The sequence below is a fragment of the Tyto alba genome, unplaced genomic scaffold (genome assembly GCF_018691265.1).
Source record: "Tyto alba isolate M040663 unplaced genomic scaffold, T.alba_DEE_v4.0 Super-Scaffold_40, whole genome shotgun sequence".
NCBI classification, from domain to species: Eukaryota; Metazoa; Chordata; class Aves; order Strigiformes; family Tytonidae; genus Tyto; species Tyto alba.
In genome coordinates this window covers 18,453,705-18,481,267 of record NW_024881316.1, presented here as the reverse complement: position 1 = coordinate 18,481,267, position 27,563 = coordinate 18,453,705, and the positions used below count along the sequence as shown (strand labels likewise).

General features: G+C 35.4%; 1 protein-coding gene across 5 annotated transcripts in view; it reads left to right on the top strand.

Annotated features, from left to right (window-relative positions):
- Nucleotides 1-27,563, top strand: part of FAM135A (family with sequence similarity 135 member A) — a 91,807-nt gene that overhangs the window by 37,240 nt on the left and 27,004 nt on the right. For 3 of the 5 annotated variants that reach the window (XM_042803238.1, XM_033002826.2, XM_033002824.2), the window contains 12 exons: nt 3,270-3,349; nt 7,452-7,591; nt 7,706-7,776; nt 8,107-8,280; nt 10,887-11,013; nt 11,384-11,537; nt 14,040-14,117; nt 16,326-16,375; nt 18,086-18,241; nt 24,399-24,472; nt 24,769-24,923; nt 25,185-27,501. In XM_042803238.1, the coding sequence (XP_042659172.1) occupies nt 3,270-3,349; nt 7,452-7,591; nt 7,706-7,776; nt 8,107-8,280; nt 10,887-11,013; nt 11,384-11,537; nt 14,040-14,117; nt 16,326-16,375; nt 18,086-18,241; nt 24,399-24,472; nt 24,769-24,923; nt 25,185-27,501 (3,576 nt within the window). The remainder of the gene's footprint in view (nt 1-3,269; nt 3,350-7,451; nt 7,592-7,705; nt 7,777-8,106; nt 8,281-10,886; nt 11,014-11,383; nt 11,538-14,039; nt 14,118-16,325; nt 16,376-18,085; nt 18,242-24,398; nt 24,473-24,768; nt 24,924-25,184; nt 27,502-27,563) is intronic. The other 2 variants (XM_042803239.1, XM_042803240.1) reach the window with 2 other exon arrangements.

Here is a 27,563-nt window from a genome sequence, read left to right as displayed (position 1 = left end):
AGTTGATTGTGTTCAGATCTTATTTACGTAGTATTTTAAGGGTATTTGCAATAATTTAATGTGATAGGTGAGTAACAAGTCCTTGATACTGAATTATGTGAAGGCCCAAGCAGATACTGTAGAATAGATAAGGTTTATAGGTTAGTTGTTGTGAATATGAGAACTAAACAATGTTTATGGTACAGCTGGGAAATAGTTGAAAGTGACTTGGTTTTCTCCTTTGTTTTTTTTTAAATAGAAAAAAGAAGTATTGAGACACACATTGATTAATGAGTTGAACCAGAGATGGAAGGAAGAGGAGGAAGGCAGGGCTTGGGGGGAAGAGAGTGATGAGGTTCGATGCATATTTTTTTTGACATTTCTTTTAAAGCTTGCTATCAAAGGAGGAAAGTGTATCTTAACTTTAGAAAGCATTTCCTGATTTTATGTATTACAAATGTAATTCCTTTGTGAATAAAGTACCCTGTTTCAGTATCATAGCTCTCCATTTGCAGATAGATCCTTAGTATATATGGCTTTTAAAGATGGGTAACTGAATAATTTTGGGTAAATACTGTGTAGGAGGTTGTTTTTCTTATTTAAATATCTTGATGCAGTTAAATAATTGTTTCAAAGATCTAGGCACAAGATTTTAAATTAACATTTGTATATTTGCCCTGAGCTGAACTCCTACAGGTTTTATTATTCAGTGAACATTTTGTATTATAAACTGCTTAAAGTATAAATCTGCTGAAAATCAAAGCCACCTGTCTCAAACAAGCAAACAATATACCTTCATCTCCCTGTTAGCCCAAATTAAAATATATCAGGCAGGTAAAGGGTTTAGAATAGTCTGCTTTTGATTAATTGCTAGCAAGTAATAAGAGGAAAGGGAAGAATGTCCTAACAGTCATTTGGTTTCACAAATTACAATCTAAGCATGAACAATTCTGTTGATTTGCTTTCAATGAGGTCTAGATTGCAAACAGTCACTTAATAACATCTTTAGGGCAAACAAGTCTTACTGCATTGAGCAATAAGAATATCACATTGCATGTTTTTTCTGTTCGGTGCTCAGTTCTTACCTTGTCTTTCATTTTACCTTGTTACAGTCCTAAGTCTTTGATCTATCCACATTCAATAAAGTTGTTAAGCCTCAGTTAAGTTGATACTCTGTAGAGCTGTCACAGTTCTAAACATGAACTATGAATTACGCAGATTTTTTGACATTTTAAAGTTTAATAAATTGCCCCAGTTTGGTAAATTACAATGAGATGAAGTAAAATATCTGGCATATCTCTGAACTACTGAGACATAACGTTTAATATAAACCATATCAATGATTTTGCATTCTTTTCTTAACACCTGAAGTAATAAGCAGTATGCTCTGCCATGACAGGCTAGTCATTTGGATCATGGGGAGATGCAGTTTGTAGTGGTAGGATGTCAGGCTCTTGATAAATGTTTGCTGTGAATCCAGAAATGACACTGTAAAACTGGGCCTGGTGGAAAGTTAATCTCCTTGCTGAGGTTACTATACATTATAATGTATCATGTATCCTCAGTATAGGTGAAATAAGTAACTAATTGAATGATGAAAGTCACATCTGACCTAGAGATAAGGAGTACATCAGTGTACTAGATTGCATCCTCCTGGATTAATGTTGGGAGGGCTGTCTTAATCTCCTCAATTTCTTAAACTCTTGGAGAAGGTGACAGTGAAAGCTTAATGTTGGGGGTTTTTTAATCCAATACAAAATTAATTATTTTACTGTTTATGAATCAGTTGAGGAGTATATATGGAATCATTTGACCTGTGGATTTCTAAAAAAAAAAGAAAAAAAAATATAATTAGTAGTTTTCAGTAGGTTGAGTTTTATTTGATTTTTAAAAAGTAGGAATCATTCTGCTGTCATCTCTTATCCCTAGCAATATCACTGGTTCAATAAGTATCTTCTATTATAGAACATTTAGTGATACATAGTTTTGATCAGACTAAAGTCAACTTTTTAATTTTGTGGAAAGCTTAAATTAAGAACTTTTTTATTGGTCGGTTGTTAGACTAGTACATAGTTGCATCAGTTTCTAGCAAAGTCCTGGATGGTCAGCTTTCGCAGAAGTGTTAGAAGCCAAAGTCAGAACACCACAACAGTTAAGAGTAGTTTGGATTTGGATAGTGAGGATGATGAAAAAGACTGTGAGTGGGTATACGTTGGGGGTGGAATACAAAGGGTAAATTGCATACTGATAAGGGCACTTAGGATCATGCTTTTGCCTAAAAAGGTGGTTTTGTCTTCCTACTTTCTACTTCTGAATGTTCTCGCTCCCTCCCTTTTGTTGGTGTTTGTATTTGTGGAGCTGTGTGGTAGGTCACATCAGCTCACTGAGGAAGCCGAAGCTAACCGCTTCAAACAAAAATGAATGATCTGAAATGGGATGAGATAGATGGAACATGTCATCTAAGGGTATTTATGGGTGCTTGTGTTATGTAAAGACTTCCATAAAATCAGTATGGGTGACAACTGGGGATTTCATAGACGAAAATCAAAGTTGGAAACAGTATGGAGCTGAATAAGATTAAAAACTGTTTAAAGACAGGGGCAGAGACCCAAAAAACTTTCCTATTTGGTTCGTTGGTTTTTTTTTTATTTATTTATTTTTCCTTTAAGCCTGCAGTTCCTGCCTTTGATAGTGTAAAGGCAATAGTACTATGTCTTAATACTGCAAGTACTGACATATTTTGCCTAGTGTGATCCTTTATTTGCACTTTTTAAAATCTGATGGCCACAAGCGACATAAAGAGTGTCTGGTAAGTGGTGTTTTCTGGGGATCATGGAGGGAGAGGTGAGGGGACCTGTTGCAGTTTCACCAATAGCTCCTTCAGCAGCACAACTGGCTACAGCAGGTCCTGTAGATGTGCTACGTGGTAGATCCTTTTGAGATGGTTGCAGTGTAGCAGACAGTCCTGATCATTCATATCAGTTCTCCAATGTAGTTTACCATGTATCTCCATAAATATTTGCCCCAACACTGTGGGGCATGGAAAGACTAGCTCTGTGTTGAAGCTTTCTTCTTTTATTCATGTGTTTGGCTCCTGATCTGGTTAATGATTAAGAAAAAAACCCAACAGGATGAAGAGTCAAAATAAGAGAGTTTTAAACTTCATAGACTTCCTTGCCCTGTCTCTCCTTCCCACTCTTCATTCCTGCCTTTGTCATTGTATGTATCTCTATATGGTAAATGGGATGTACCGGATTGCATGTGTTGCAAATCACTGTCTTTTGCTTTAGCTTTTACCAGATTCGTGCATCTATGAAAATTCCTCCAAGAATTCCACACAAATTAGAAGCTAGCTTGTTACATGCAACTGGTAAGTGCAAAAACATTTAGTAAATGAGGTCATTATCTTGCCTTGCTTATTAAGGGAGCGTGCTTTTTGGTATATATTGTTATAACTAATATAGAAGTGTTTTTAATTTTGTTATTAATACAATAATAATACAAATTGTTTTATGATGACCTGCTGAAAAACTAGCTTGTTCGTAGCAATGAGACTTAAAAGTTAATTACAGAATTTTGTTACTATTTTTCCTCTGTTAATTCCATTTGCTGGTAGCAAAACATGGTAATTCCTGTATAATAGTGTCTTCTGTTTTTTTCCACTGATCTGCTCTGTCTTTACCATGAGTCCATCAAAGATAACCAAGGGCAGATCTCATTTAAGTACATACCTCAAAGTAGTGGAGAACTTCAGATATAAACTCTTACACAGATTGCTAAGCCCACTTTTTTCCCAAAGACTTTGAAAGGATCCAGTCTTGCTGTTTTCAAACTTGCTCTCTTGCTCTCTGGTGGCAAAGCTGAAAACTGATTTAACCTCTTGAACAGAATTACCCTTTCCCTCTGTTTTCTTTTTTTAACATGGCAGTCAATTTGGTTTCTTTGCCCAGGTAAACTGAACCCAGAGAAACCTGCTGGTGCTCTCCTAGTTCTGTGAAGCCCACATCTTAGCATGCTGTAAACATGTGAAAAGCAAAAAATGAATTAAATTTTCAAATGTCAGGTGGAATTACTGGAATTGCAATGGAGGAAAACCTACTTCTCAACTTGAATTTTTGAGGCTATTTTAAAAGTAACTCTGAGTAGAGCAACAATGCAGATACTGAATTTTAGTCAAGCTTCCTGAACACTCATTGGATTTGTGTGAAATAAATAAATAATTCTCATGAACCAAGATTATTTCACTTCAAAGGCAAAGTTTAGTGTGGTTTAGGGAATTTAGCTCTGATAAACTGATCTGTTAGTAAGATACACTTTTTTTTTAATAGTGACACTTAATGATATGCTTAATATTGCTGACAAAAAAGTTCTTCCATTTCATGGTACATTTTTAGAGTGGTCTTCGGTTATTTTTTTCAGAAAGCTGCAATCTTGTTAGTAAATTGTGACATGTGTTAGCTCTTTTGTCTCCTTATTAGACATAAAGGATGTAAACATCAAGACTGCAATTTGATGTGAGTGTAGGTCGTCAGAGCTGTCAAAAAATAAAATCAGCCTATGATTCCCTCTGGCTGCTCCACTTTACTTTCATATTGTTCTGTGCTCTGTTGACACAAGTGTCTTATTTGACCAGAGGACTCACCTGAGGAACTCAAGCAGCTGACAAGCAGCTGTTTTACAAAAAACCAAACCCCTCCAAACAGAAAACCCCGTGGTCCTTTTTAGATCAGTCTCTCGGTTTGGTTTATCAGGTAGTTATTGATAATGTTTGTGCCACAACAAAGTGGAGAGAAGGGTACAAGCTGGTCGATGAAAGGGCATTAGTTTGTACTTCTTGGGGGTATGATAGTGCTTGGTGTTGCTGAGGATCTCTGCCTTCCAGTTCATTTCAGCTGCTTGCTTAATTTAGCAGAGCTGGACACTGTAGCTCTAACTCAGCTCTCCTGCTCAAGGTGGTAGAACAGCTGATGCCAGTTACAGAGACTGACATTGTTTGTAGAAAATAGCTGCTATTGGGCTATGTGTGGATTAGCACTGAGAGGTCAGACCCACTATCTGAAAGTGTCTGTTGCTTGTTGACCATAGAGGAGACTGGAGAGGAGCCCAAAACTCTCGCTCTTGAGAATGATGTCCTGTGTAGGTCAGGTACTTCTTCCTATACTTTTCTCTCTATCTCTTGTTCTGTCTTCCTCATAATTATTTGTTCTAAATCCTGTTCCCTTTTGCAGTGTTATGGTTTTCCCAGACAAAGTCATTTTGCTTACTTCTAGATCTCCCTAGCCTCTGCATAAGTTACCTGCAATTTCCTTACCTTAGCTTTGTGTTTTTCCTTCTCCCACGGACTGTTTGTTTGATCTATGTCTTCCTTTTATTTCCCTAAGTCAAATATGCAGTCTCAGTTTTTCCCTTCTTCCTGTTGCTTTGCTCTCCTTCCACCCCTTGCCCAGCCCTTCCTAGTTCTTCATGAGGTCCTGTGATACTTTAAATTCAGTTTTCTTCCATTTCTGTTTCCTACGTCCTTTAGTAGTTCATTAGAATTGCTCAAGACCCAGAATGAGTGTCATTACAGATGCGATAGGGCAAGCCACTTGCTTTAGCTCCAGCCATGTGAAGGTCTCCTGGCATTCATGTAATATGAAGGGAGGTGTAGTCATGCTCTAGAAAATCAAGAAAAACGTATGTAATTCTAGCTGGTATGAGGTTGTTTCAGATTTGAGGCTGTTCTGAATTCCTCCTTGTATCAGAAACTCATGGCTGCTTTGCAGGGGGGAGAAAAAAAACAAAACCAAACAAGCAGAATAGGAATGAGAGGTCTATGTTTATGATGCAAGAATAAATTAATTCTCCATTAATTATTTTTTTCCCCTCTGTTGCTGAGATGGCTTTTTGTGTGGTTAGAAGCCTAGAAATAGTCTTGGCCAGTCAGTGCATAATTGACTTAAAAAATAGCAGTTCTACCTTGTTGACTTCACATTTGTGAGACCTTGCTGCCCACGTGGATGTGCCTCAGCCTGTTCCTGGCGTCAGCTTTTTGTCTTCGACTCCTCTCACTCGCTTACGAGGGTGCAGCTTCACATTACACTGAAGCCAGGGGAACTGAGGGCTGTAACTCGGACGCTGCATAGGAAGTGGGACCTCAGCCACGTGCCTCCATTACTTCTTCTGTATCAGGCTGGAGTGGGAGATCCCTTTTGCTGATCCTGGGTAGTTATATCAGTTACGTGTCATGTGAGACCATAACTGCTCTGCCCTTCACCCGTAACAGATGACCCAGTTGGATATAAGCTGAAAGTGGCATTATATATAGGGGAATTACACTTCAGTGACGCAGCCTTTGTAAGCATTTCGTTCAGGACACCTAAATTGGGGATATGTATGAAAGCACTGTTGCAAAATCCAGTATTTTCACTTGTATCTAGTTTCTGAAGGGAAATTGAACTAAGATGTCACAAAGATTGTAGAGTGGGAATGTTTGCCAGGTGCAGTAATTTTTCCATCAGAAGCCTGTAGAACCCAAATTGATAAAGTGCAAACTTTGCAGATTTTTTTTTTTCTTTTGTGGATTCTTTTGAAGTAATTTATTAAGAAGAACCAAAAAACTTAAAAAAAAAAATGTTTTGCACACCCATTTACACAATTTCTAAGACTTTGTGTTCTGGAAGAGTTTAATGTTATTGAGCTCGCTTGTGAAGGAGTGATAAGAAATTGTTGGTATTTCTGTTACTTCTGGTCTTCCAAGTTTCATCTTCTTTTATGTGTTGTTTCACAGGATAGTGCCTATCATGATATTTCTTCTGTGATAGCCCCTTGCTATTATACTAAATATTTCCTCAATATCTATTTTAAAGCATTCCCTTTCTCATTTCTTCTACAACTCTTTTAACCTTTTTTTGGAAAATGATTCCTCAACCATTTCTGGATTCTTTTTGATGAACAGCCTCTGGACTGAAAGCAAAAGTGTCATATTGAATGAGAAATATACAATTCAGGTGATACACTTGGAACTGGTCTGGCCAGAATAGGGTGCAAAGATCTGGAAGGAAAGAACAAACCATCTCTGTTCTTGATTAATGTCATTTAACCTCTTTGCCTCATCTGTAGGTAATTAAGAATTCTCAGTGTGGTTAAACCTTGCAAATCAACGTAAATGCTGGATGAAACAAGACTGATTTCAGGATTTTTATTAGAATTTTTGATGCCTAGAATGTTTTACTCCAATTTGGAACAAAGCAAAAATTCTTCAGAACTTACATTAAAAGAAAATTACGTAAAAAAAATAATACAATATTTCTTTGAAACAAAAGGCACTCCTTCAAACCAGCAGTTGCTGGATGAAATGAAGTTTATGATGTTATTAGTGTTACAGTTACAACAGTGGTCATGAAACTCACAGGAATGATAGTTCTACTTATTAGCTGCTCTGGGGTTTCCAGATGCTAGACCAATTATTTAATATTTGTTTCTCTTTCCAGGTTCAGATCTTGCCTTTCCTGCTTCAATCCATGACAATATAGTTTGCAGTAAAACATTTCAGATTCTTTACAAAAATGAGGAAGTTTCTGTGAATGACGTGATGATTTTCAAAATAAAAATGCTGTTAGATGAGAGGAAGGTAATCTGTTATTCAACTTCAATGTATTGAGATAATTAAGTCATCGTTATGTACAGTTGGATTAGTATAAATAAGGGACCTGAAAAGATTTCATACTTTACAATTTCTTTTTAGATTGAGGAGTCTCTTAATGAAATGAATTTTCTGCTAACATTAGATCTACACTTCACGGATACAGACTATTCGTAAGTTTAAATATAGAAGATTTTATTAAATCAACAATATATGATAACTTTTTAAACTGATTCAGTCTGTATTGTATGTAGATGTAGTGTGTTCATATTAGACATAGATGAGGGTAAAAACCAAATCCAGTGCTGAAGTCTGTTAAGATTTCATAACTGATTTATCTCATTCTGATTATTTTTGTTCATGTATTTTTTTCCTGGGGAAGATGCCATTGCATTCCAAAGTATAGACCTATGCTAAATTGCTATCTACATCAGTTATTAATAAATTGCACTTTAAATATGATTGTTCTAATTCTATGTTGTTTTGTTTTAATTTCTTTTTAGACCAGATGACCTGAGCACACTACAGCCAATTAGTAGCCGAACCTTAAAGTTGCACTTTAACTTACACCGGGGCCTTCATCATTATGTCAATGTTATGTTTGATTACTTTCACCTTTCTGTCATATCGGTTATAGTCCATGCTTCTTTGGTTGCGCTGCATCAGCCATTGATAAGGTAATCTCTTGTTAATAAAATGAAAGTAACTTAATAAATGTCCAAATGGAAATGTTATAAAAATAGAATACTTAGGAAGGAGTTAAATCTATGGCCAATATGGTTGTCTTTTTGATGATTTTGGAATTTAGGGCCCCGAGGGATGAGAAACTTCACATTTTCAGTGGAACCTGGAACAAATTCTGAGTTTGTTTCTGTTAGAAATAAGAGTCAGTAGCGTAGAAAAGAGAATATTCAAGACCAGAGAAGAGGAGGAATGTATAAATATCTGTATTTATACGTGTATATTTATATGTATAAATACTTACACATTTTCTTAATCAGGAAGATCTGCTGCTCACTCCAGTTAGTGACTGAAATAGATGCCATTAATACAATCTTCTGTTAGCTGTTTTCACAGTTTTCAGTTACCACTGAAATGTCAGTGATGTCTGCAAATAATGCATTTACCATTTTCTAAAGTAAATGGAACTGGAGAATTTAATTTTCTCTTTAAAAAAATCTTTTGCTTAATTTTTAATTAAGACTTTTTATTTCATTGACTTGTTTGTAACCCTTTGCAATCTCTGTTTGCCTTGCTTCTCTGTCTCTAAAGTAAGTGTGAAAAGGGGCCATACGGTCAGTCACACATATGAAGTGTTCTTTGCACAGCTTTTTCTTTAGCGTATCTTGGCCTTCTTTCATGGTCTTCAAATCTCCACGCTACTTCCCCCAAGTTTCTTCATATTCAAATTCAGGCTGTGCCATGAATGTCCAAACCTTTAGTTTAAGATATTCCCACTGCTTGTCTCTGTCTTCACATCGTGGAAAGCTGTGTCTCTATGTATGACAGCTATGCTGTGCAGTAGGACTGCACTGGTTTGGAGGATTTAACTGGCTTTTTTGTCTTTTTTCTCCTCCAAGTTGGATTGTTTTGGTGATGTGTTTTAGGCATGGTTATATAGTAACTGAACCAGCACACCTGAAGGAATGGCACAGCATTATTTGGGAGAGGAACAAGTACAGAGGAGGTGGGAATTATGTTAAGCTAGTATTGTTGTTGAAGACTTCGTCTGATAAAATTACATACTTAAAGTAGCAGCATGTACGTAAAGTGTAAGTTGTCACACTGTACCACAAGTGAAATTCAGGTATTTCACCTGTATTCATTCTATAGCCATAAGGTCAAACTTCACTTCATTGTCAGAAAATGAAAAACAGGTTTTGTTACTAATTTTCAGTCAGAAATGTATTTGTCCCTGCTGACTTTTTATAAGGTTGCAGAAAATCTGAGGGTTTTCTTGCATTTTTTCCCTGTTTCCACCTTTTCAAGTGGTGATACAATAATGCTATTCAATTTTAAACCTCAACTTGATATAGTTTGTGTGAGGCGATACTGAAACAAAACAGCAGCTGTCACACTGCTTCTGTTATCTTTAGAGTAGAATGTTATTGGTGTCCACAAAATCATTTTAAGGATCCAAGTTGGCCTTTAAATCAGTTTGAGGTGGAGAGAGGAAGAAACCTTCAAATTTACAGTGTTTCATTCGGCTGGGCTACCCTACCCCATATTGTAATATTTAGCAAACGCTTCATAGTTGCTGTATTCATATCCAGCTCATTTTTCTGGAATACCTCTTCCTGAAAAACCTGAAAATTGCAGACTTCACTGCCCTTTGGGCATTCCTAGGTGACAGTTTGCTCCTCTGCTTGGGTGATGCTCACATTACTGTCATCATTACCCCATTTGATAGGGGGTCACTTCTTGAGTGTTTTCATTTTCAGAGGAGCATCCAGGTTCATCTTCTCTCAGGAACAATCAGTATTAACACTTCCCTTGAAAGAGAGGCCATAATTCCACGTGGTTACAACCCTGGAGTCTTGTACAATCTACTCTTTTCATTAACCTGTCATTTCTGACCATTAGCTAAAAGTCTATGCTTTCTCCATTCATTCATCTTTCATTCATTTTTTCTAGATCTTTGTTCTCACAGGTCTACTATTGCAGGATGCTTCGTTCTCCCTGGGGATCAGGATGGGCTCTCCTCCTCAGTAGGCAGAGGTCAGGCATCTCTTAGAGAAAAATCAATGGCAGTTTGTGTGGTAGCTTTCCAGCTACTTACTACTGCTTTGCTTTTAGGAGGTAAAGTTCCCATAGCAAAGGTCACAGAAAATTAATGCTTCTTACCTGTTACAGTTCAAAATTTATCTCTATGGCTTAAGCTTTTAGGAATACTGTTTAAGTTAGTTGAGGTTCGCATTGGAAATAATGAGGAAATTCTTCCACAATCTCCTAGGACAGAGTCTGCTCACCTTCATTGTGAGAGATGGCAACAGAGCAGTTGAGGGTAATAATGTCTTAAATTTCTCCAACTAGCTCAGGACATGCTTTGAAGAAAACTGCTGTAGAACTACTCCCCTAGTGCAGCACCAGAGACTTAACGGAGGCATCTGTGCCGTCCTGAGGGGTTCTAAAAGGGTGGCCCACTATGCTAGGAACTTCCAGGATCTTATTGAGGGTCCTTGTTTCTACTACTTTTCAAGAAAAATTGAGAAATTGTTTTAACTGTGATAGTTTCGTGACACATAGTATGTTCAAATTATCAGTTCGTTTGTGCTTTTTGCAGTTTTCCTCGCCCAGTGAAGAATACATGGTTGAACAGGAATGCACCAACACAAAACAGGGACTCTGTGATTCCTTCTCTTGAAAGTGTGGTCTTTGGCAATAACTACACAAAACAGTTATCAGCAGATGTAAGAATATCTCAGTTTAAGATTTTATTTGTATTTTATTGGGCGGTGTGTTTATTTTATAATTTCTGCAGAAATATTGCTTGATGAAGAATGGACTTTGTTGGAGTTACTTTGGTGTGCCACTGATAGGGGAAATGAGAAAATTTGTTCCAAAAGGCTATATTACGTGCTTCAGGAACACACAGATGGAAAGCTTACGATATTAAGTGTCTAACCTTCTTTTTAAATATATTGCAATCTATTGAAAGTCGCAAAAATATGGATGAGGTTTGTGAAAAGAGGCAATTTGCTTATCTGTCTCTTTAGTTATGCTGTTCATTTATTGTACAAAATTAATATGTGCCTCATCTTTTTTCTTTTTTTTCTTTAGGGTTGCAGTTTTGTTATTTCCGAGTCTTTCCTCAGCCATGCCTATAATTTCCACTATACACTTTGTGCCAGTTTGCTGCTTGCTTTCAAAGGGTTACATAGCTATTTCATTATGATAACAAAGGAGCTCCCGTCTTCTCACCGAATTGAACTGGGTATGTTGAATTTAATAAAATGCATCACTTTCCCATCAGTATTTAGCAAGAATACCCCACTTCTAGAGTAAACAGGCATTGATTTCATACTTCTTGTATATCTACAGTCTTTTTACTTGAACTGAGCTGAAATTTAATAACTCAAGAAAAAAAACAAAAAAAGAAGCAAGTACTGTCACATTACTAATAAAATGAGGAGATAACAGCCTGAGTTTATGCAAATATATTTTTTCTTGTTGGTCTTGATTTGCCCTGTTCCTTCAAATCACTGTGATTAGTGGTGAGAAAGTTATAGAAACTCTTAATCCAGGTAGCATGCTACACTTGTTTGTTATAAGGAAACATTATATACTTGTATAAAAATTGGAACTCTGTAAGCTTTGATTTGAGAGGAATGTTACAGTGGCAACTTCTCTGAAAAAAGACTGACAAGAAGAAATTGCTGCTGGCTGAGTTTGAAGTGTAACTTTTTAAACAGACTTAGTTACCTAAGAATTAGGAAAAGATCTGAATAGACAAGAACTGTTTCTGTAAATCTGAGTAGATGAAATATGCTTTCAGAGAAGCTCTTTCTTTAATAAAGTTAAAATTAAACACTTACAGGAAAGTCTCACAGAAAAAAATGTAATTTCTATGGCCATGAAGACTTCTAGTAACTGATAAAACTTCTAGTAATTGATAAAAGTAGTTGCAAAAAATGTTACATAAAATGTAATGTATGGAAATGTACGTTACATTTCTGTAGAATGCAGGTATATTAGAGAGCCTAGCCTCAACTTATGAACTAGGGGAGCAGTGGAAGTAAAAAACGAAGATACATTGGCATTATAAAGGATTATTTAGACTTTTTCCTCATCAAACATATACCTTCTTAGTCAGGTAAAGTTCTATTTAAATCTGAAAAATTATATCTTTTGGAATTTAGATTGATTGCAGACAGCATTTATTGATTCTTGTATTGTTCAATTTTACCAGTGTCAAAACTGATCATTAGGAAAGAATAAGGTTGAAAATTGAGATATGAAAGCTATTTTAAAAGTCTGATGTGGTCGATTAGTGATTCAAACAAATGTTTCACTTGTATATTGCAAAATGCCAAGTTATTTTTTGGAAAAAAAAAAAAAAATGTGGGAGGGAGTGCATTACAAGTCTGTGCATAGGGAAATACCAGAAACTGAGGCTCTTTCTTTATAGAAGCAAAAATACTGATACAGTTACAGTGCAAAGAATATTTCTGTGTCAGTTATCTTAATCTTGATATGGAGGGGAACACCCAATTAGAGGAATGACTCAACTCTTAGTCTTTGTCCTTTTAAGGATAAAATGTGCTTTTTCCCAAATAGAATCTGTTGGCACTCTTGCTGTAAGGATAGGCTTAAACTAAATCTTGGTACTTAAATGTTTCAGATAGCACCTTCAATTCCCCTAAAACATTCATACAAAGCATATATGTAATAGAAAAAAAGCCAGACATTAAGTTGCATAGTTGGATTCTATCCTTCAAACATCAATGAAGTCACCAAAAATATTTTCATAAGCTTCAGTGGAACTTGAGTCAGACCTTTTGTCATTTCTGTGGGTAATTTAGCTTACCTTTAGGAATGCAAGCTTGAACAGAAATGCTCAAAATAAATATATGAAGAGAAAATTGCTACTTACATTTAACATGCATTGTACATATTCTGCTGACGGTTAGTTTCCTGTAGAGTTTGGGTTTTTTGTTATTTTTTTAAGTCTCTGCTACAATTACTTTGTTTTCATATTTGTAATTTTTTAAATTTATTTCAGTTATTTTGTTGATTGGGACAATTGATATAGCAAAAAGGACTAGTAATGTAAATATTAATTATGCTTCTGTTACCTTTTGCTCATGAAAAATAACTAATGCCTACCATTAACGCTAATTTTTCTAAAATCCAGCAGCAGTAAATAAAAAAAGCTGTGTTTCTGTGATGTCTGTAAAGAAGTTGAAGTTCTGTGGACTTCACAAAGTACACAGTTGTCATTTGCATTTATTTTTAATTTTTAAAGTAAATGAACTATTTTAGAGTGGAGATGTTACGTGTGAAGTTTAGATGGGCATCGCAGAAGAGAATCTCAAGTCCTGTTTAAATCCTAGAATGGGCACTTTTGTTTTAAATTAAGATGTTATCTCTTTAATTTTGTTTCTTCTGTTTGCTTTGCTGTTGCTCTGTCATATGATTTTAACACAAGACAGTGATTTTGCAGAAGCATGTGCAGACAACCATTGGATTCAATAACTGTAATTGATCATTGAATTATTATTGGTTTCAGGAAATTAAAAGTGATCGCTTAATGTATATCACAAGTGATACCTAATCTAGAAATGACACTAAAATTATATGCTTTCATGTCCTATCTAACTGCACTAATTGCTAGGCTAGCAATAAGCTTTTTTTACTAACTTTAAGGCAAATAATAAATCACAGATGAAAAAAGGAGTGTAGTAACTAGTCATGTGTGTGCAATCCCTATAACTAGCCAAGGCCAGCATGCAGGTCCTTTATGAACGCCTTCTCAGAAGAAAATATCCACGAACCCAGAGAGACGCCTACCTAGGTATGTTTTCAAAGCAGGTGATATAAACACTCAGATTTTTATTAATAATATAAAATATTATATTCTTACTAATAATATAAAATATTAAATTATTTTGTAAACAGGAACACTATTTCACTGTTCAGCCACAGTGAATATATGTTGAACTCTGATGAAGTCTACAGAATTGAGCTACTTATTTCTAGGCTGAATATAGATAATAAAATGAGAAATTATTACTGGTTTTTGGTTTAATGTTGTTCTACTTTACTAAACAAAAATGAAGGGTTCAGTCACTTGTTACAATTTAAATAAAATTGTTAAAAATTACAGCTTCACTTAATTCATCACAGACTCAATTATTTAGATAATGAAAGGCTAATACCATTTCTTCCTGAGAAACCTTTCAGGTTGCTTCTGGTATCTCAAGGCTTGATTCTTCCGAACACTACACAAGATGTTCTCAAAACTCAAGGTGCATTTGTCCATATCTAAATGGCCAGCTCTCCCTTTGGAGAGCGTCAGTGTTGGCCTGATGCTGGACAAAACACGACAGTGCTGCTTAAGCACAAGGAAGTTTGTGATGGGAAAAGAATAAAATGTCAGTTTAGTCTCATACTACGTCACCAACTTAATCATCTATATCTGTGGTTTGGTTTTGTTTTAAAAAGAAAACAAAACTATTTTTTAGCAGAGCCAGCAAAATTGCATCAGATGTTTGCTGGGTGAACATTACTACTACAGAATGTTAGTATTTAATTTCCTTTTGTCTTGTATTGTTTCTATTCTGTTATTTTGTTTTGTTTTGTTTTTAATATAACATTGTAGTTCAGGATTTTCCATAATGATGTTAGACTTCAGAGTTCTAAATGTTGTTCAAAGCCTATTGTCAGTTGTGGTGCAACAATATAAATAATCAGTATTGTGTCTCATAAGTAAACCATTTAATTTTTTTACTAATGACAAAATTTCTGTGGCCACAAACACATCAAAAGTAGTATCATATCTTAAACTGTTTTCATACATTTTCTGAGTAATTATCATCAAGGACTGCTTAGCTAGTACAGGTGTATATACCTTCTTTCAAAACCATTTCTAAACTTTTTTCTGAGAACTTGATGCATTTCTTCAGTTTGCATATTTTCTCAGAACTTTGGCTTATGTGAGTTAATTTGTTTGACATTAAGTTTAAACCTAAGTATAATGGATGCAATTAGCTGAAAATCAATATATACTTACCAAATCTAGGTGGTATCATTCAAAGTCACGTTGAGAAAAAACACACTGTTGCTGTTCTATAAACCAGTATTCATTATCCTAAATTTATTACTGTGGGATTCAAGACATGTTTTATTGGTGTATGTTTTCAAGAAACAGTGTAGGTTTTTTCCTTAATACTGTGTTTCAGAAATGTATTTAAATATGAACAGTTGTTACAGACAATTTTAGGGTTTATAAATTGTTCCACTGTACTGGTACCTCAGATGTAGAAGGAAATCAGAACATAGTACTAAATTATTATTTAATTGATCATATTCCCTTAAGTAGACCAGGAATGATTAACAAGGAGAAACGTCTTACATGAAAGAAAAAATCTGTTTTCTTTATAAATAATTTATTCAAGGTTCAGATCCAGTGTAAGCTCCCATACCATGGAAGACTGATTTACTCTTAATATTCAGCTATTGAGAGAAAGATCAATTAAAGAACAGTTTTATTTGAGTAAAATATAATTTCTCAGACAGTTAAAGAATTGTATTTATATTCATGTAGCTTGCAAATCAGGTGAATAATATAGCTGTAGAGCAATGGTATTGGAATATGGTATCTGTAGAAAATCTGAGGTAGAAGAGGAATTGTGTTACCTTGGTTGTGAACAACGACATTCCTGAATAGCTGAGCAGCTCTCAATAATCTACAAACTGTGTAATTTAAATTACAGTATTTTCAAGTATAATTTTGAATGGAAGATGACAAGGTATCATGATACTCAATTGCAGACATTTTTATTAATCATGTTCTGTTCTCAATCTCAGAAATTACTGAGAAATTATTTTAAAAGGAGTTTATAATTTACTAAATTTAAACTTGACAGTGGTGCTTACTATGGCTTTAATTTTTATTTGATGTGTTCTTTTTCATGTTTTATAACTATTTTGTGGGATAATTGGTTTTACCCTGCAACTTGGAAAGTGCATTTTTCATTCATATGTCCTCTCATCTTTCCAGAAAACATAGACGTAGAAGTTCGTCTTACAGAATTATGTGAAGAAGTAAAGGTACAATTTTTTTTTCATAAATAAGTGAAATTAATATGAGAGTAGAGTATGCTGATTTCATGTGCTACTTGGGAATAAACTGTTTGTTGCAGTGATAACGTCCTGTATGTTTTTTGCCAACACTTATTTCAACTCTTCCTCATTCAAAGACATACTGCTTAACTGACTCCAAAACTTTATTATTGATCTGGTGGCTTGGGGTGTCAGTAGTAGCAGTGTTAACTTTTGTGTATCATGAAATTGAAGATTATAGAAAGGTGGATTACTTGTATTAAAATCACATTTTTGAATTTTCTGCATTTATAATTCGGATTCTTTGTTTTTGATGGTATCAAATAACAATGTTAGAAGATTAGGCAGTAGTACTACGTTATATAAAAGCAAATTCTTCAAGTGATCCCCTCATCTGGAAGGGCTTGTCCTGATGCTGTAATTTTCTTCTGTTTTTCCTACATACTCAAGGAAACAACTAAAATACTTCAGATTACTTAGATTTGTCTCCCCAACTCTCTCCTTAGTCAGAACTAGACACAGCTGAATAGCTAATTTCCTTGTCATGGCAAAGTTTAAAACACAGGTTTTAAAACTTTTTTGAAAGATTGTCCATGTTCTACAGCTGAGTGGGCCATCTTCCCAGCTTTTGAAGAACAGTAGACTTACCTTTCATTACTGTAGTAGTAGTATAACTGCAAGGAAATGTAATACTGGCTTTAAAAAGATATCATTTGTATAACTGGAGACAAAGCCAGCACAGTTAGCTCTCTATTGGCAACTAATAATCTTATTTTATATATTAAAAGGGGTTTTCTACATTTGCTTCTTTGAATTTTTTAGTTTCTCCCTTAGCTTGCTGAAGTGTATTGTTTTCATTTTCTCCTTTTTGTTCTTTTGTGTGGTTCTTATCACAAGTTCCTCTTATTTCCACTCTCACTTGCTAAGTTGGTGTTTCAGTATTTGCAATCATTTTTTCTATTTACTCTTTAATATTGCTGGATATAGGTCTTTACTATCTTTACTTTTTGAACCCTTTGCCTCAATGTCTTATGTGCTAGTGAGTTTCTGAAAAACTATTTTTTTTTTTTTTTCTAAAATGGCAAGGAACTTTAGCCTAGCAGTCTCCAATTGACTGGTGTGGAATTGTAGCACAGGATTACAGTACATTGTTGAGAAAGGAAAACTTGTTTCACATGGAAATTGTCTTGGTGTGATCTAGTTCTAAGAAGCCTATACCATAACACTGCTTCCTGATTGTGTTTGAAGTGTATGTAGATATATAGCACCATATAAATGTTATTGTGAGTTGTAACTATGCTGAAATGGAGATGTCTTTTATTAAATTTTTACAGTTGTATCCAATTTGGACTAACATAGCAAGTATCAACTTTCTAATTCCTATTCTCTTCAAGCACACTGTATTTTCGCATGTTAGAACTCAGTTATTGTTGCCATAAATGGAGCTGTTGCTTTAAATTAAGGTCAGGAGTCCTAATTCTAAAAGACAACTGGATAGTATTTAAAGCAGTATAAAATAATCTGTTACTGTTGTAATATAGATTAATTCAATTCTGATACTTAGACAAAGCACTTCTTATTTGGAAGTTACTTCTTACATTAAAATTCTCACTAAGATAAAGTACACTTTTTTTGATTCTTGCTTGTACATTATAGTCTCATCTGTTAATCATGTAAGTATTTTTTTCCTGACTTCAGAAAATGGAAAATCCTGATGAACTGGCAGAACTTATAAATATGAATCTTGCTCAGCTTTGCTCACTTCTGATGGCTCTCTGGGGACAATTTCTGGAGGTCATTACCTTACAAGAGGAGGTCACAGCATTGCTAGCACAAGAGCATCACACGTTAAGAGTAAGTATTGACTCTGGCTTTAGGAACTCTGGCATGTTCATACTCTTACTGGGACACATTGTTATGGAAATATGTATCAAAATCAGACTGCAGGTTCTAATTTTTCTAATTTTATTTGGGAAAGTTAGTTGGAATCATAAAGGGACCTGTTGTATTGCATTTGTTAGCTTGTATGTCGTGTTGTTAAAGTTTATTCTTGGAATATAATACATAAAATACATTATTTATGTTTACAAACCAATTAGTTCATTGTTCTTTTGTCTAAAAAAATACAGTTCAGAAGGCAAATTGCAATCTGTGGAATAAGATGTATTTGTGTAGAATGACGTATTTTTCTGCAGGACCCATGCCTAGTGCCCAACCTGCATTTTACTTCCCTACTGCATTTAGCCTGCATGCTTACATCATAAAACAAAGTGTACTTTCCTTCTGAATTAAGAATTTATAACTTCCATATGTTTTGAAAAGTCTTTTAAGTGGGATTTTTAAAAAAGAAGAGACGTATTGGAAATGATCTGGCATGTGAGTGTGTGTGTATATGTGTAAAAATGTCTATGGTGGGCACCTACACACAGAGTTGATCTCTATATGTGCATATACAGTTGTCACAGGCTTTCTTCTTGCAAAACCACAGCAATGCTCCTTCCCATAGTGAAATATTTTCAAGCATGAACTAAAGCACTACCCTTACTTTCTAATAAATATGATTTTTCCTCCAGCCTTTTGTGGCTAAGGATTTGAAGAAACCTAACATTTTAAAGTTTTCAGAGAGTATATTTAATTAAAACAAAACCAACTAAACAGTGACACCCACTGCCCCTACTCATCAAACACACAGCTTGATCTTCAGCTGGCCTGGGATCTTTACTGTCTGACACCACAGTCTGGGCATTTATCTCACACATTGTAGAATAGGTCATTTTAAGAGATTATCTGGAGGCTCTTCTACAACCATTTACAGAGAACTTGTTAGAAGGTCTGGTTAATGAGGATATATGTTATTACTGCTTTGTAATAGTCACAATCCAAAACAAAGTCTATTTTAAGGCTTTAGCTCTCAGAGATTTGATTTGTCTCACCAGCATTTCAGTCCCTTACATCAAAACCATTTCTGTTTTGGTTCTAGAGAGGAAATTTGTGAAGGATAGTTGGACTGTGGTCTTATGCACAGACTTGGTAAATAACATTGTTTAATGAGAGAATCATTGTTGTGGAAATGGCCTATTCTGGAGGATAAATGGAATCTTTCAGAAGGAGCATAAGGCTTATTTGTTAGATGTGCTGGCTGTAGGAAAGTGTGATCATTTTACTGGATATCTACGAATCTTACTTACTTTTCTGTGCTTTTCATATAAATTCTGGAATCCTTCAAGTTAACTGGTGGAAGGTATGAAATGAGAATAACGTTTTACTTAACCTGCACTTGCATTCAGCTGCTGGTATGTTAGTGTTTGTATAAGTGTATATTTAATAAAATCAAAAGAAGTATTAAGGTTGTTATTTTTACTGCCTCAATGTTTTTTAAAAAAAAAAAATGCTGCTGCTAATGATTATGTATTTAGCTTCTTAAATGTTCTTTTTAAAATCTGTGATGTAAGTCATTCTCTCTAGCTCTCAAATACCTTAATTATTGAACTTTACTGCAGTTATTTTAGGGAGTATAAATCAAAGTAGTTAATTATACTATGTGAATTGAGATATTGTGCATATCAAAAGTATTTCTGTGATGCTTTCCAGTTTGCATAAAATTTGAATAGGTTTTCCCTTCCTTCTTAAAAAAAAAAAAAGTATAATTTTATTTCATACCTGCATTTTTTTCCTTTTTGAGTTGCTGTTATGCCCACTTCTTTTGTTATCTGTCACTATGCCTACATAAACTTCTCTAATTTGAGCTCAAAGGTGTCCCTTATAACTGAAGAAGTTGAACTTACTTTATTTTTGAAAGAAATGGCTAATCCCTATTTTTTATCGAGTTCTGCAGTTACTAGATATTTTATTATCTACTCTGACATCAAAGACTGAAAAGGACATGCAGTACATGGGTAATCTTAAAATTACATTTTTATTTCAAGCCTGATAGCAAAGAGTAAGTGGGCTGACTCCTTAAGAATTGAATAATAAGGCATTGAGAAGGAAATTTTACCTCAGCCGGTTTGCAGAGAAGCAGCAGTGTGATGTTACTTAATTTTACAAACACTGATTTGCAGATGTGACACTTGTTTTCTCTACTCCCAGATGTGAAGAGTTTGTGCAACTACTTTGCAAATATATGTGATTAAAATCTATGTAAGAAACCATAGCTCCACTGGCCTTCCCACAGGGCAGTAAAGCAGGAGCCAGCAATCCATACATTCAGTAAACCTTTAAATTAAAAAGAGATTGTAAATTTGAGCCTCAATTTTTCTGAGAACATGTTTGGTTGTTGATTTTGGATCCTGTTTTGCAGTGCTTAGTATAATAATTCGTAATTTGTATTAATAATCTCCTGAGAATTTATATTCTGAGGGTTCATGTAAACTTCTTTTGGGAAACCTACATTGATCATCTTTCACTGGGTGCGTTATCTGCACAGATCAAATGATGCAGGCTTTCTGGTTACAGAATTCATTTGAAATTTGAGAGATGACCTACTAATTCTCCTCTTAAGAGAGTATGTGTCCTTTCCGGAATAAGATTTTTGTACTATACAAAATTCTATTCTTCTAAATAATCAATTTTATTTTGAAAATTGGTACTCTGATGTGTTTACTACTGGATGCTAAATCTCTTGTAATTACACCTTTTCATCTTGAAATATTTCCAGACTATATCCTCTACAGGAAATTTTTCCCTCAGAAAGTTTAATCTAAGAAAAATGAACCTTTTAAGAGAGTCATTAATCTGACTGGTTTAGATACTTGTGTTAAAATACCCCCTAGAAATGCCCATCATCTGTATTTGGTCAAATGACTTTCACTCTCTTTGCGTAGATGCTTATAAACCAGATGTTTCTGCTGAAGTGTTGCTAGAAAATAAGATTACAATAAAATAATATATTTCAAGCATTTAAAACTATTATTTTAATAACTATACTTATTTTTACTTAGTTTACTTAAGTATTTAGATATTTTACTAGTTTCAAATACTTTGAATATGAAGCGCTACATTAAAAAAATCAGGAACACTTTAGATATGCTAGAACATCCATCATACTAGAACTACATTATCACCCTGTTAAGGTTTACAACCGCGTTTTATTGAAAAAACTGCTTAGAGTATGTTACATTATATTACAAAAAGTTTGCACACTGAACTAGTTCACCTCTGTTCCATAGTGACATCTTCTGGTAGGTCTGAACGTGCTTTTCCAAAATAATTTATTTCGGTTTGATTAGTTCTAAAGTATGAGAATAGAGAGCTGAGATCTCAGACTGCTACTCATAAATGTGCAGGAAATCAATATATATTTCACAGCAGTTTTTCAATCTGATTTTTCCTGCTCTTCTGTTTGCATTAGGAGGGTCATAAAAATCATAATTTTGGGAAGTCCGTAGGGACTAGGAGTAGTGGGTACAGTTTCCTCCTGCAAAGTCACTGTGGAGTCAGCCCAAGTCGGTAGCGTTCGAGTCACTAGCAGCAGCAGCTGGTAGTCATTCTGGTTCTGCAGAGCCTGTTTAACAGCATCCTGGCAAATACCTTGGTCCTTCCATAAGTTAAGCACTGATTAAATATAATAAACTACTGTTGGTTTGGGTGCTTTTCCCTCCTTAATATTGATTTATGTGGGCTTTCAGAGCTTGCTTTCAACTAGTTTTATACCGTTGCTATTATGCTAATAGCTGTCTGGATCTGGTAATCAGATTTTCTTCAAAAACACTGGAACTACTTAAACAATTACAAACAGGATTTATTGCTAACAACAAAAAAGCCTTTATTTTCTGTTCGAGAGAGTGGCAGAATTCTAGAAATCTGGTCTACGTATAGCTCCAGTTACTTTATGTGGTAAAGTGATTGCTCACATCTGAAGTCAAAACCATCTTGCTTGCTTCCTGGAAAAGAGCTTTATGCTCTGCTCTTGACTTGAACCACAGACATCTACTAATTGGGCAATATTCCTGTTGCTATTTTATTTCCTATTACCTGATTGGTTAGGATCTCTAATTCATTTTAAAACTGCTTAGTTTAGAATGATAACCAGTCTACTCTTCATGATCAGCTGCTCTAAAATCTAGGTTTTGTCCTGTAAGATTGTCTCTAAGTCTATTGTATGTTCTCTCTTTCTGGGGGAAAGGCTGGGGACTAGCTCTGACAAAATCATGTATTTGGAAGGTGGAGGTCTGTTTAGAAAGGCCAACTGGGAAGACGGAGAAGTACATAGGAGCACAGATTCTGATCCCACATGTGTATGCAAAAACTCCTAACATAATTTCTGAAGGAAAGCAGATATGTCTGTATGTCTGGTCACTGCTGAGAGTGTAAGTTGCATTTACAAGAAAGTATCAAATTTAGTGTTTTCTTTTTACTTCAAAACATTTTCCATGACTATTCACAGATGATGTTATGACTGCGATTAATTTCATATAATACAGCAGATTGAATTCTGGGAGGTTGGTACAGACCTTTCAGCTTCTAGTACAGGTTAGAGTTTGGGAGTTTAATGTTTGTGGTTTAGGGTTGTTGTATTTTTTTTTTTCCTAAGCACCTTGGAGCAATTATTTTTTAAGTTTTTCTTTTAATAAAAGGAAAAAGAGGAAAAAGTAGAAGCTACAGAACATAAAACTTCACCCAAATGGTTTTCTATAAAAGTATACAGGGCAGTGTATGAGGAGGGAAAACTAACTCCCCTGTAAGTGCTTATCTCTGAACAAAAGTTTAGGCACACAGTTTTCCTAGTGCCGTGTCTGTGCTCAGGGTGGACACAGATGCTGGCTGCAGCTCTGAGTGAAGTGAGAGCTAAGGGAGAACTACATCTGATGCCTCCTCCACCAGATACACTCCAAACTCTCATGGTCTGTTTGGGATTAGATAATTTAAGAGGAAGACCCGGAGCGTATTGCAGAAATAAAGGAGTAGGGGGCCAGGAAGTGGTTGGTAAATAAACGATCGATTAAGTAGACTAGCTACATATGTGGTTCTCCAAGCAGGATAGAAGTCTTCTTTTAATTGATATCAACAAATTGATGTTTATGGCCAAGTTAATGCATAAGTATTTGCCAACAGCCACTGTACAGCATGTTCTCTTTTTTGTATGTCTTGTTACAACAAAGAAAATGCTGTCATATTGCACTGAATTGTGGGTTTTTTGGGTGCAGGTAGTTGAGCAGTTGCAAAAATAAAAGTTCTAAAAATGCATCTAAACTGAATTAATATTTTTATGTAATACTGGAAATGTGAGAAATCTCATCTTGCAAAATCTCAACTTTGGGTTTCTAGATACTGCATTTTCAATACATTGATTATGTTTTTATTTGTAGTAAATTGCTGTGTAATTCACACTCTCTATTTCCACATTATGTATTTGATGATAAAAAAATGTTTCCTGTGTTATGAAATACTATTTTAGTATTATATGGTTTATTGATTTCAGGCATACAATTAAGTCTTGATTACAGTGCTTGTAATTAGCAGACATTTTGTTATTGTCTTTGTCATTTGCAGCCAAAATCTTTACAAACAAAAGATTTTCTTTGCGCAGTAGTTTACTGTGGGCTAGAAAGTATTCATGGAAAGTTTGAAACACATACTTCTCTGTATTTTGAGACTGCAGAATATCTAATGGATTTCTACTTCTGAAGGTAATCTTCAAGCACATTCAGAAGTGTCCATCAAGCAGTCATTTCTTTTCTTCTCACTGAAATGTCTCGTAATATTTTTGTGTGTTATTGTTTCAGGTGAGCCTGATTTCGGTGATTGATTTCTTGGTAATCGAGTTTGCAGCTGGCAGTTGAATCTAATATAATTCCCCTTGGTCATTACTGCACAAGTTAAAATACTCATTTCAGTCGCTAGTCTTGTCTGTGGCATCCTCTTCCCTCCCACTCAGACTGCACATTAAAAAAAAAGTAACTGTCTATATAATACATACAAGTTAATAACATTTCCTCTGTAGGAATGCTGGTGAATTTTCAAAAATTGTATGTAATTTAAAATAAGCTCTAACTATATTTGGATCTTGCAGGTGCGCAGATTTTCAGAAGCATTCTTTTGTCTTGAGCATCCTAGGCAAGCTGCCCTTGCCTATCAAGAGCTACAGTGAGTAGTCTTTCGAAGTGCACAGTATGTACAATGTAGTACTATCATTCTATAGCTTATGTAGAAGTGCTGTCTTGCAAAAATACTTACATAACAAATTCAAGAGAAACTTATGTTCTAAATATAGATCTGAAGTTTTTTAATTGAAGTTATATAAGAAGTTATTAAATAACTTAAAACTATTAAATAATTAGGAAAGCTTCTACTAAAGTGAATTAAACTACTGCTAATTTTTGTTAATGTAAAAATAAATAGTTCTATTTTTTTCATGTAGGACTACTTTCTTTTTTTTTCAGTGCTCAAAGTCATCTACAAATGTGTGCAGCTATCAAAAACACTTCCTTCTGCAGTTCTCTTCCACCCCTCCCCATTGAATGCAGTGAACTAGATGGAGATATGAACTCCTTGCCCATAATCTTTGAAGATCGATATTTAGATTCAATTACTGAAGGTAAACACACCTCACAGTGCAGTTTTCTTTTTGAAGAAATGAGCAAAAATTATGTAAAACCTGAGTATTTTTCTTTACATTTCTTGCTGGCTTGTAAGGGAGTACATTTATTTACTAGGAAATGTTTCTTTAGTTTGCATTTTTGAGGATGTGTGAAGTTCTATAATTACTAGTGGTTTATATCTTCAGTTACCTGCATGATCTCGTTGTAAACAATCCTTTTTCTTTCCCTCCCCCCTCCCCCACTTTTTTTGATGAAAGATCTGGATGTACCCTGGTTGGTAGTTCAGAGTCTTCCAAGGTCAGAGTCCAATAAACTGGATAAATCTGAAGCTGAAGAAGGTTTTGTAACTGGTTTTACTAGCCCAGAACTGAAAATAAGGCCTGCAGGTGCCTCCAACCTTTGGCATTTAGAAAGTGAAAAGATGCTAACAAAAACTTTGAAAGGGAAAAATGAAGATGCAAATAAATCAAAAGTTAAGGTTACTAAGCTCATGAAGACGATGAAACCTGAAAACACAAAAAAAGTTGTGAAACAGAACTCTAAGGACTCTGTGGTCCTAGTAGGCTACAAATGTTTGAAAAGTGCAGCACTGGAAGATGCCTCTAAAAGCTCAGAAGGCAGGCCTTCATACAATGCTAATGAAGGGCTGGATCCTACATTAGGTGGATTTCTTTGTGATACAAAGACCTGCACCAGGCAAATAAGTCAAAGAGAACTTCCCTTTTTGCCATCTGGAACTGAGGAAAAGACTGGCAAGATTGAAGGTGTCCAACCAGGTCCAGGTAGCCCTGTGCACTGTGAAAATGTAGCTATTTTTGGTAGACTTACTATCTCGCAGACAGGTTCTGGAACTGTACAAGCAGATAGTGCTCTACAACCCAGAAGTACACTTGAAGGTTGTCATGGAGGTCAACTGTCTTCCTCGGGAGTCAGGACAATTGAGGTCAAACCAAGTAATAAGAATCCCTATGAAGGGGAGAAAGTAACTGTTCACATTGGATCATGGGCTGAGTTTCCACAGGATGGCACGCAAGGAGAGAATTTGCAGATACCCAATATTCAGTCTCCAGAATCTGGAAATAAATTGAATTTAGGAGAACAGGAACCAGTGCTTGAAAAGGAAGATGTCCATGAAAGAAACTCCCGACATACCAGTGACATTTTGACAAAAATGAAAAGCAGTCAGACTACTCTTTCTACAAAAGAAAGTCAACTTTCTGCAAGCGGAGACATGACTAAATTACCAGATGTTAGCGTGACATATGCTTCTTCTAGGTTTTCAGATTCAGGTGTAGAAAGTGAACCAAGTTCTTTTGCAACTCACCCCAACCCTGATCAGGTTTTTGAAAATGTTCAAGGGCAAAGTGCATACAATGGTGAGAGAGTATTTCCTCAACTTTTACTAAAACCGGACTGTGCTATAAAAAACACAATAGAAAGCCATTGCACCGAGAGCACTAGCGCTGTAAGTGAAATACAGTCGTCCCTGACATCCATAAATTCTCTGCCTTCAGATGATGATGAGCTGTCACCTGATGAGAATTCGAAGATATCTGTTGTACCTGAATGCCAGCTAAGTGACAGTAAAACGGTATTGGATCTTGAAGCAATTGATTTGCCAAAATGTGATGACAGTAAAAAATCAAACACCAATTTACAGCAACAGTGTGTTGTATTTTCAGGGCACTCAGATAACAAAACTCTGTCTATACATTCCTTGCTCTCAGAAACAAAAGATCTTTTACACTTAGTTGTTTCAGATGAGGATACATCTACTGGTGTGAAAAGTTACAGCCCACAGGCAGACCTTGGCACAACCTGCAAGGACTCTCAGGACCTTGAAAGGCATCTTAACACTACAGAAGAAACAGTTAACTTGCATTTGGAAATTCCTTGTATGGGTGAGCCACCTGTTGTTTCAGGTTCATCATCTGTAAATGCAGTGTATGAGGTTGAAAAAACAAATGAAGGAGAACACAATGAGCCTTTAGAACTAAAGGGGACAACTGAAGAACTGTCAGTAGCTAAAAGTGAAACTGGTGCAGATAATCCTTCTCCAACCAGTAGTACTGACATGGTAAAGCAAGGGCTTGTTGAAAACTACTTCGGTTCTCGAAGCAGCACAGATATTTCAGATATTTGGCCTATGGACAACAGCAATCCTGTTAGCCCTCAGAAGGAAATATATGAAAAACAAATTATTTGCTCTTCCCAACAAGATGAGGAAGAAGAGGAGGATCAAGAAATGATTGAAAATGGATATTATGAAGAAACAGACTATAGTATATTAGATGGAGCTTCCAGTGCTGACCAGGATCATGGCTCAGCAGAAGAGAGAGTCCTGAGAGCTGAAAGGATTGATAGTGGGCATCTGCGAGACGGAATGAGTGTGCCTCCTGTCTGTACTCCTGGTTGTCTGTCTTTTCCTTCTTCTCTGAGAGACTCTCCCTGCAACGTTATTTATTCTTCAAGGAATAAGTCTGATGCAATTACACAACAGCCAGGCAGCACATCCTACAGCTCAGCTTCATCTGTTTGCTGGTATGAAAGCTCCCCAAAACCTCAAATGTTAGCGTAAGTGATTGTTTTAAAACAAAGTTTTTTTTACTTTTAGAAACTATGTTAATACAGTATAA